The 11,370-nt window shown below is 36.8% G+C and overlaps 1 protein-coding gene across 1 annotated transcript in view; it reads left to right on the plus strand.

Annotated features, from left to right (window-relative positions):
- The window catches only part of ABCB5 (ATP binding cassette subfamily B member 5), a 41,297-nt gene that overhangs the window by 22,110 nt on the left and 7,817 nt on the right, over positions 1-11,370 (plus strand). Inside the window, exons 15-21 of the mRNA XM_029283112.1 lie at positions 345-491; positions 3,150-3,254; positions 3,938-4,015; positions 6,216-6,299; positions 7,978-8,181; positions 9,374-9,474; positions 9,881-10,021. Of these exons, the coding sequence (XP_029138945.1) occupies positions 345-491; positions 3,150-3,254; positions 3,938-4,015; positions 6,216-6,299; positions 7,978-8,181; positions 9,374-9,474; positions 9,881-10,021 (860 nt within the window). The remainder of the gene's footprint in view (positions 1-344; positions 492-3,149; positions 3,255-3,937; positions 4,016-6,215; positions 6,300-7,977; positions 8,182-9,373; positions 9,475-9,880; positions 10,022-11,370) is intronic.

Genomic DNA, 11,370 nt, shown 5'->3' on the forward strand with positions numbered 1-11,370 from the left:
TAAAATAATGAGAATCCAAAGTTAATGTACAGGCAGCAAGAAAAGCACACAGACTAATTCAACAGAATAATTCATGCAGAAATGTTGCCATTCATGAGGGATTTCTCTCACTTTTTAGTGACCTTTGTGGACAGATTTTGAGATAAATTGGCTTTTTGTTCTTTTTCTTTTGTTTTCACACTTGTATTCATTGTCTGAGATCATAGAAATGAGTGGGATTGAACACAGAAGCCACTTTCTTTTCATTACTGTACAGTTGAGTAATTCTCAGTGACATTTCACCCATCAATTGCATTGCCTGTTTGTAATTTTGTTGATGATAAGGGGAATTTTCTCTCTTACAGAAAGAGACTCTCCCAGATGTTCCTTATTCCAGGATCCTGGCTCTGAATAAGCCTGAATTCTGCTACATAGGAATTGGGGTCGTTGCTGCTGCTATTGCAGGAGGTATTACTCCTGCCTTTGCAGTTCTGTTTGGCAAAATCATTGGGGTATGTTTAGGACCATTCAATACTTCTATTTCCTTTTTTGTAGAATCTATCAAACCAAACAGATTTACTGATTTCTTATCATGATCTTATTTTATTGGAAGCCGAGGTTATTTACAATGGCTTTACCAATGGCATTTCAATTTTTTCACCATCTCAATTCCATCTCTAGCTTTGCAAAAATACATTTTAAATCGTTCCTTCCAAAAGAAATGAATAATCTTAATCCATGTAAAAGAAGCATCTTCCAAGGCAGTATAAAATAGGAGACAATAACCCAGAACATATATATTACAGTACTGTTTTTCTGGTGTGCATTTTGAATTTTGTTCTGATATGGTCATCATAGGAACAGATGTATACATTGAATGCTAATAGAACAATAAAATGCCATACATAACTAATTTCAAAAGCCACTAACAAGAAAGGTATGGGAAGACAGAGAGAGAGAAAAGGAGAATATACAGAAAGAGAAAGAAAGAATGGAATCCTCACTTCCTTTTAATCTGGCCCTGCACCATACTTCCACCCCAGGAATCCATACAGATAATCCTCAATTTACAACCATTTATTTAGCAACCATTCAAAGTTATGACAGTGCTAAAAAAAGTGACTTGCAATCATTCCCCACACATACAACTATTATAACCTCCGTGTGATCATGTGATTGTGATTCAGGTACTTGGATACAGGCATTTGGCCTATATTTATACTGCTTGCACTATCCCAGGTTGCATGTTCGCCATTTGAAACCATCTCGGGGTTCCAACAAGCAAAATCAGTTATATGATTTGCTTAAAAACTACAACAAAAAAGATCATAAATTGGGTAGAAGTCACTTAACAACTGTGGTGGAAGTTCCATACTCCAATTCTGGTTGTAACTTGAGGATTACTTGTAGTTTATTCCTGTGAAAATGCAGTTCTGAAAAGAAAAAAAGAGACTATAAGAGGAATGGCAGTTTGCCAACTTGATGATATTCGATGAGCTTTCATAATATTCCATAGCTTTCAGATTCCAGCCCAGTACCAAGTCTGGATATTAAAGGTTACTCAAATTAATACTGAGTATTAAACCCACATACTCAGGAAAATATTTTTTTTTTCTTTTTCCAATATGAACCTGAGGTCTGCAACAGTCCTTTGGTCAAGTGCCTCTTCCTTGAAACTTTAGTTGATCTGTGTCTATGGAAAAGATCAGGGGTATCTGCAGGAGATGGTGAAAAAAAGTCAAGATGGCAACCTGGACAGTGCAATTGAAGATCCACATATAAAAAAAGGTGTTGATTACACGTCTCCGCTGCCATCTTGACTATTTTTCAGCATCTCTTGTGGATACCTTTGACTTCTCATCAGGATCTCCCCAATGATGGAGTGCTTTCTCTACATAAGAAACAAAAACATCTACATTAGTCTGGTTCAGCCAACAAATTATATATCAGTGTTTTATTTGTTAGTCACATTGAACATTATTTTTTATAGAAAGGGATATATAAATATTAACAATAAAATTCACTGAACTATTTCATTCACCAATGGATGCAGTGAGCTGCAGCTCACAGAAACTTATGCTTCTAAGTCAGCGGTTTTCAACCTATGGGTCGCGACCCCATTTGGGGTCAATCGACCATTTCACGGGGGTCGCCAAGCAAGGCTGTCCGCCATTTTTTTCCCCTTTTCCGGCGGGTGCCTTACCTCCCTTGAGCTGGTGGTCGGCCTGCTCCATCTCTGCTGCTTGCCAGCTATGCCTCGGCCGGCGCAGGGGCGGAACCACGCATGTGCAGTGCTCCCGGGCAGGGAAAGTCCTCGACTTACGACTGGTTGGGTAGTCCTCGACTTACGACCGGTTTAGTCCTCGCTTACGACCGGCTGGGTAGTCCTCGACTTACGACCGGTTTAGTCCTCGACTTACGACCGGTTTAGTCCTCGACTTACGACCGGTTTAGTCCTCGACTTACGACTGGTTGGGGGTCACGGCATTAAAAAGGTTGAGAACCACTGTTCTAAGTAAATGTTATTAGTTGGAAAAGGTGTTTACCACACTCCTGAATTTCTCCTGTGTTAGCACCTAACACAGTTCTTCTTCTACAGTTATTTTGTATGTTTGTTATATTCATATTACAAACACCTGTAGGAAAACGGTCACCTACAGATTTTGCAAATAAATAAAATTACTTTTATTTATTTATTTATCCTTATACTAATCTTTTCCAAGCTGCTACTTGGCCCTAATTAAATTCCACCTTTGAATTTCATGATTTTTGGACATAACCTCAAGGAATGAACATGATCTGGACTTCTGTTTTTAGAAAGCTGTGAGATTCAGCTAACAAATTCTGTCCTGATAGGGAGCTACCAGATGTGGCCTGCAGAACTCCATGCAGTCACTAGACAGTGGTAAAGAGGTCAACTTTTTTATATTACACTGCTGCCATCTAATAGTCATTTCCTATCATCTGAACTAGACATTAGTGGTCACTGAATTAGAATTGGTTTCAAATTCTTCATGTAAAACATAGTCTGCTGTTCAGAATAGCTAATGTCACATACAGGGAAATCAGGGAAATTGGCTTGCGGGAAATGGTTATAATTTGAACTAAATAGAAAGTTTATCATCAACTGTTTCTTGTGCTGGTAATTAAAACTATGCTTTGCCACTCAGGCTTTCCAAGAACAAGATGATGTAAAGAAAAGTCAGAATACAGTGCTGTATTCTCTCATGTTTCTTGTGTTGGGAGTGATCAGCTTAATAACTTATACAGTCCAGGTAAGTTCTAATATAAGACCTACTTAATAAGAAATTATCACAGAGAGGATTGTATACAAAATTACTCAACCAGTACAACAAAAGTCTTTCAATTTTAAAAAGATGGACTTTTGACACTGTTATTTGTTTATCAGGTGGAATCCCATAAATCACATGTATATCATTCTAGATGCTTTGGCTACCTAATGTATATATCCAGACTTTCTCAACATTTGTTTACCTTTTTATTCAAATTTCATCGGGCAGTTTCTCAGGATAGAAATAGCACCTAGACTTATGTACCACTTCACAGTGCTTTACAGCCCTTTCTAAGGGGTTTACAGAGTTAGCATATTGCCCCCAACAATCTGGGTCCTCATTTTACTGACCTCGGAAGGAGGGAAGGCTGAGTCAACCTTGAGCCAGTCAGGATTGAACTCCTGGCAGTGGGCAGTAAGTTAACCTGCAGTACTGCATTCTAACACTGCATCATCACACACAATCATTACTATAATTAGTGATTTCCCCCCCCCCTTAATCTTTGATATGGTTCTGTCTTTATCTCTTGAATTTGTAGTTAAGCTCTGCATTAATAAATGCCTGAAACTGTCACCCTCTCATTTATTGGATATATGCCCTTCAGATGATAATGGCCCTTTTCTAAAAAATAAAAAGCTTATTTTTTTGTCTTATACTTTTTGCAGGGATTCACTTTTGGGAAGTCTGGAGAAGCTCTCACAATGCGGTTGCGCTCTCTTTCTTTCAAAGCCTTGCTGCAACAGGTAACAAAACAGAGCAGGATAGGGAAAGCAAGAGCACTTTGGGGACAGGTTTGGATCACCAATAAAGGAGAATATTTGTAGCTCAGAAATGGGGGATCCTTGGTGTCTCTGAGCTTGACTGATTTCTTGCAGACGTTCCACACCCAAACTAGGTACCATCATCAACCATTCGTCTGAAGTGGTATAGGGTTTCCTGCCTAAGCAGGGGGTTGAACTAGAAGACCTCCAAGGTCCTATTATTATTATTATTATTATTATTATTATTATTATTATTATTATTATTATTATTACTACTACTACTACTACTACTACTACTACTACTACTACTATTACTATTACTATTACTATTATTTTTGCCTGGAGCCATTTAGAAACATACATTAACAAAAGATTTCTAATGAATGAGAACAGTAAATCTCTAATAATAATAAAAGGGGAATCTCAAGTCAGGTGGCTGAATTTAGGGACATAAGAATGTTCTTTCTTATCTTTCTTATCTTACCAAGAATATGAAGCCTATTTGAGGAAAGATTTTAGGAATTCCCAGATAGCCTAAGCCCTAAGGTTGGCTGCGTTCTCATCTAAGTACTAAACTAGTCCAATTGTACACCGATTTTCCAATTCAGCCAAGGTTGGTTAGGAACTACCTCCTGCAGTCTAAAATAGTGACGTTGAATAAAAAGCTAATGTTTAAGAAGCCATCAGATCTCAATCTAGACTAGAATCTATACAGACTCTAGAAAGAGTGTAGAGAAGAGCAACAAAGATGATTAGTGGACTGGAAACTAAAATATATAAAGAATGGTTGCTGGAATTGGATATGTCTAGTTTAATGAAAAGAAAGACTAAGGGTGACAAAATAGCAAAGAAGAGGGAGTCAAGCTGTTCTCCAAAGCACCTGAAGGAGGACAAGAAGCAATGGATGGAAACTAATCAAGGAGAGAAGCATACTAAAACTAAGGAGAAATTTCCTGACTGCTAGAACAATTAATCAGTGGAACAACTTGCCTCCAAAAGCTGTGAATGCTCCAACACTGGAATTTTTTAGAAGAAATTGGACAACCATTTGTCTGAAATGGTATAGGGTTTCCTGCCTGAGCAGGGAGTTGGACTAGAAGATTTCTGCCCCTTCCAACTCTGTTATTCTGTTATATAGATATAGTAACATAATGCATCACTGCATCCTTGTAGATTCCAATGGAGTTATGTTGCCAAAAGATTTATTCATTAATCCACAGAACATTTGCATTTCCACAGAGGCACTAAATTTAACATATCTTTTAAGAGTGAAAAATATCACTTGAAGGCCTAAGAAGTAATTTCATCATTATGAATAGCTCAGTAGGGGGAAAGCAGCATTTTTAATTCAGGTAAATCTATCTGTACGCCTTCCCTATTTTTTTTTAAGTAGACACAACAAATGCTGACTTCCAGAGTTTGTTATGTTTTATTTTGGAAATAATGTGGAATGAACAGATTGGTCCTATCATTTCAGTATTAAACTACCGGTATTTCAGCCCATTACAGAATAATAGAATAACAAAGTTGGAAGGGACCTTGGAGATCTTCTAGTCCAACCTCCTGCTCAGGCAGGAAACTCTATACCATTTCAGACAAATGGTTGTCCAGTCTCTTCTTAAAAACTTTCATCACTCTACTGTTTTATTTGGGTGCACCATGGGAATAGGTAGTAGCAGATAAAATATCAAGTTGGCAATTGTGACCATATGATTGAAGCCCTGCCCCTTTTTAAGTAAAAATAGGGCAGGTGTCAATCATGCAGTTGCAGCTATCATTTTTGACCCCCTGTGTGGACACCTCTTGTTTTGTTACATCAACCTTATACTAAATTGATAAATTAAAATCAACACTGAGAACAGCTGGCTGAAAACTCTGGAGTTGCTGCCTTGATGCCATCCAAGAATAATCACCAGTGTAGTGGCTGACAAAATGTAACAGGCTTTACATGCTTTGTGACTACCGTTGTATGTTGGGGACTACAGTAGAAAAGGATTCAACTAAGAGTGACTTATATCTGATTCATTAACTGGGAATAAAAATGAAGACAATTTCAGGGAGTCCTGGAAGAAAAAAAGTTATGTTGCCAAGAAATGTTTATACTATAGTTCACTACAAGAGGAAAGGCTCACAGTAGTTGTTAATTTCAATTATTATTTCAATTTGTTCATTTTGGTTTTAGGAAATTGGATGGTTTGATGATCACAATAATGGTATTGGAGTTCTGTTAACCAGACTTTCAACAGATGCTTCTCAAGTTAAAGGAGTATGTTTTTTGCTTATTGTTTTTTATATATTTTATTGGAATTATAATTATCTTGGTATCAATAAGAGACTGCTGCAGGAAATAACAAAATAAATTCATTATTTGAATCATTTTCACATTCTGAATACATCATGGTTTGTGCTTGTGTCTTCAGACAATTTTTCTACTTGCACTTTCTAAAAGAGTCTGATTGGGAATGGGGATACATTCCACAAGATTCCAAGATCCTATGAATCACTTTGGCATTGAAGCTATAACTTTCCCAACTAATGTATTGGCTTTGCAGTATTGCCAGATGATATCATATATGCATAAAGAGATGATTCTACATCAATTACATTTATAAAAATCCCAATGGGCAATTTCAACTAATAAAGAGAAACTGTGTAAAAAGTGTTTTCAAGAAAGTTAGCAATGTGACTTGCAAAAGCAGGGAATAAATGTTAATCATGCCACCTGCCATGAACTTTTCATACATATACCTGTATACCTTAGCAAGACATAGATACATTGTGTTTCCATAGAGGGAGAGAGCCTTTGGTGAATTGGTGTAATAAAAACAGCCTTGTTTTAAACATTGGAAAAACAAAAGAAATAATAGTCGATTTCAGAAAAGGCAGGCACAGCCACACACTTCTCTGTGCATTAATGATTTACCTGTGGAGATGGTTACCAGCCAAATTCCTGGGTGTGCAGTTAACAAGTACACTGGCTTGGTTCTCAACAGCATGACACTGGTGAAGCAGGCACAGCAGCGCCTGCATTTTCTGCATCACATGAGAAAAGTACATCTTCCTTCCCTTGTCCTCACCACTTTCTAGAGAGGGACGATTGAGAGCATCCTGTCATATTGCATTACTGTCTGGTTTGGAAGCATCACTGCTTCAGACAGGAAGGAGGTCCAGAGAGTGGTGAGGATGGCAGAAAAAGGCTATTGGTAGTTCACTTCCTTCCATCTAGGACATAGCATATAAGCATTGTTTGAGCAGGGTCCGTAGTATTGTCTGGGACACTACACATTGTCTTCATGACCTGTTTTCCTTGTTACCTTCTGGGAGGAGGCTCCATGGTATCCAAGGCAGAACATCCAGATTCAGTCACAGTTTTGTTTCATATAGCATCAACCTTGTGAACTCTGAAGCTTCCTCTTTCTGCTATGTATTCAAAATGGACAGTGATTTATACACACACACACACACACACACACACACACACACACACACACATATATGGATAGATATATACTTTCTTTTGAGAGCAGGCAACAGAATTTCATTTTTAATGTGTGCCAGTAAAATTGACAGTAAAAATTAGCTTAACTTAGTTTAGCTTAATTTAGCTTAGTTTAGTTTAGTTTAGCTTAGCTTAGCTTAGCTTAGCTTAGCTTAGCTTAGCTTAGCTTAGCTTAGCTTAGCTTCTCACCTCACCTCACCTCACCTTACCTTACCTTATCTTACCTTATCCTTTCTGTCAGATGCTAAACCATCTGAATACACACACACACAATCAGATTGATACTGTATTATACAAAGCTATTATATAGAATCTAATAGTTCTGGTTCAAATACCAGTACCACAAAGCCTCCTCAAAGAAGACAGCCTTATTGTGCATTGAATGTTATAAAAGAACGCTTTATTGAGCAAAAGATATAATTTATTTTTCTTATTTATTTTCAAGGCTACTGGAAATAGATTGGCCTTAATGACCATGACTTTCTTCACACTTGTGACAGCTCTTATCATTGCTTTTGCACATGGTTGGCATTTAACGCTGCTCATCTTAGCTTGTATTCCCTTCATCATTGTTGCAAAGGCTATTCAAGCGAAATCGATGGAAGGTCATGCAGCTGAGGATCAAAAATCCCTTGAAGAAGCTGGAAGGGTATCTTCTACATATATAAATACATGGATAAGATTAAGTTGTGATGATTAGGCAGGAAATGTCATATGATTTGAACTTTCAATAGAGTTACATCGATTCACTGTTTTAGCAAGACATGAGTCTATTTTAGCAATAGAACTTAGACTTATATATCACTTCACAATGCTTTACAGCCCTCTCTAAGCAGTTTACAGAGTCAGCGTATTGCCCCTAACAATCTGGGTCCTCATTTTACCAACCTTGGAAGGATGGAAGGCTGAGTCAATCTTGAGCTGGTCAGAATCAAACTCCTGGGAGTGAGTAGCGAGTTAGCCTGCAATACTGCATTCTAACCACTGTGCCACCACAGCTCTAGTATGGCCCATAGTCTTCATTTTTTCTCAGTAGTGCTTCTCCAGGAAAATGTGGTCTGTTTGTTGACATGCCACCCTTCCTCAGTATGTACTTCAGGCAATTGCAGTGTGAAATCACTTAGCACAAACTCAAAAATCTCTGTATACTGAAACAAATAATCTGGGGGAACGCACAATTTGAAAACTCAAATTAAACAAGCCTGTAAGAACTTGGCCCTGTGGATGTTGCTGAATTGCAACTTTTATCATCCTTTTTTGTATGCTGACTAGAGCTACTGAGAGTTCTTTAAAATGATTTGACAGCCACAGATTCCCTTGTCTTCCATTGCAAATTCATACACAAAACTGAAAAACTGCCTCCCCACAGAGTGAGTCACCAATTCATCAATACGTAGCATTCTTTGCTCAGCAGAATGGGGAAACAAAGAAGCATTTAATCTCTCTTTTGCTTTCTGGAGAGGAAGAAAAAACATCCCGATTTCTTATCCCCCCCTCCCTTCACCATGAAGAACATAGGGCAAGAGTGAAGAGATTTCAGAAAGTTAACTAGTTAAAAAAAGATTACCTTGAAAAGAAAGGCAGAGATTTAACTTGTTGGACTGCAATGCCTTTGGAGATAAGCCAAACAATAAATATAAATCGTCCAAACTATTATTTAACAATAGTTTAATAAATCACAATTGTCTGGATTTACACATGGTAAATTATGAAACGTGCACATGTTTTACAGTACGCTATCTCATGGGTTTTGTGCTTTAGGTAGATAATGCTATACATCACAAAAATCCTCGCATCTGTGAGTGAATGCCTTATATTTTTCCTTTTCCCCCCAAATCTAGATTTCAACAGAAGTTGTAGAAAATATAAGAACTGTTGTGGCATTAACGAGAGAAGATAGATTTTTTCAGAACTACAAAGCAAGCTTATATGGACCATACAAGTAAGAATTTTATTTTTTAATACTTTTTGTATGTGAGTTTGTGTGTGTATGCATATTTTGTATGCATATTCCTCATTGAAGTCATTATTTTAAGTTGCTTTTTTATTGAACAACGTTAAAAAGAACACATCAATAAAAATGAAGGAAACTAAAATACACACACATACATACACATACACATATACAAATGATATACATGCATACATACCAATAATCTCTCTCACACAATTTTAGGAGGTTCTACTGTATTTCAACCTCCCGGAATTTGTGACTTGAAGTCCACATCTCTTGATAAGGTTATTCATCACTGATTTAGCTAATAAATGGTGGTTAGTTTTGAATTTTGTGATTGATTTTATTTTATGATTGGTTGTGAATTATAATTATAATTATTTACTTTTATTAGGGACACACTAAAGAAAGCTCCTATTAATGGATTTTCCTATGCGATAGGGCAGAGTTTCAACTTTTTTATAAATGCTGCTGTCTTCAGATTTGGAGCATGGCTTATTGCGCATTGTTTTATGAACTTTGAACAACTGTTTATGTGAGTATATTCGCTTTTATGGAGGGTAATGAAAATATGAACTGAAGTTACCAATTTTCATATATGGATGTGTTTTAAAACAAAAACAATCATGTTGAAGTGAAGGAAAAGTTTATAGTGTTAACGTCTTAGTCACATCTATAAATTGTTTAAGGAAAGGCTTACACAGTTAGCACATAAATATGTCATTATCTAGGCTGCTTTTGGATGTTTTCTTCACAACCTAAAAAAATTAATATGAATAATTTTAAAATGCAAAATAAGAATTTGAAATATCAATAGTTTCCGGTATTCTTTCATAAAAATTTTCCAGATTCTGTGCAAAAAACTTGGAAATTCTTCATATAGGAGACAGGAACATCAAGATCTCTGATTTGAGATTGCTAAATTTCATGAGATTCCCCCTACCCCAAAGTTGGAGGATTTCCATTTCTGTGGTTGCATTGTGTTTATTAGTTTATTTGTGCATATTAGTTTATTGACATTTGTGTAATTTGTGTAATTATGTGAGATCATAGAATAATGGCACCAGCTGAAAAGTTCTTGGTGTCATATACAAAGAATTAGGAATATATACCTCTATATAAATCTCACATGACTATAGAAAACTCTCACAAGACCCTGGGCAGTTTACAATTAAAACATAAACAAAAAAACAGAATTAAATAGCCATTCAAGCAATAAAAAATGTCAAAACAATTAAAAACAATTAAAACCATACAATGCAGTCACTGGGAAAGCACACGAACAGTACAGCCACATGAGCTTCATACCACTCTCCAGTTCCCAGGCCAGATAGCAATGCCAGTCTTCATGAAGGCAATCAAAGTTAATGAGCTTGAACTTTTGGGGGATGATGTTTTATATGGCACAGGGAGAAGCAGAAAAGGTCCTTCTCCTGGGTCCTGTCAAATACTATCTAGTGGACAGAACCCATAACAGACTACTTCTGACAGATCTGATGGAATGGGTTGATGTCACTTAGGAGAATCAGTCCCTCAATAGCCTGGCCCAGCCACATATAACATAAAAATGACGGCTCCTGATACTTAGTGGGAATCTCCAGATTTGAAAGTAACATGTCTCTAGAAACCTTTTGCTGTAGAGCAACAATGGCAAAGGTTTGCTCTTTTCATTTTCTGTTTAAGTTATAATAAGAATTGGGGCATAATTTCAATATCTGCCATTAACTCAACAGCTTTTACTCATATCTATAAAGACTTGTGAAAAGCTGAACTTTGGAGATATTTAAATGTCAGGTCAAGTATCACTGAGAAGGGAAAGATAGACACTTTTTCTTAAATTATCCATTATAAACTTTGATCTTGACAACAGATAATTTTGAATTC

This window comes from Protobothrops mucrosquamatus, unplaced genomic scaffold (assembly GCF_001527695.2).
Source record: "Protobothrops mucrosquamatus isolate PMUCROS unplaced genomic scaffold, P.Mucros_1.0 scaffold21, whole genome shotgun sequence".
In the NCBI taxonomy this organism is placed as follows: domain Eukaryota; kingdom Metazoa; phylum Chordata; class Lepidosauria; order Squamata; family Viperidae; genus Protobothrops; species Protobothrops mucrosquamatus.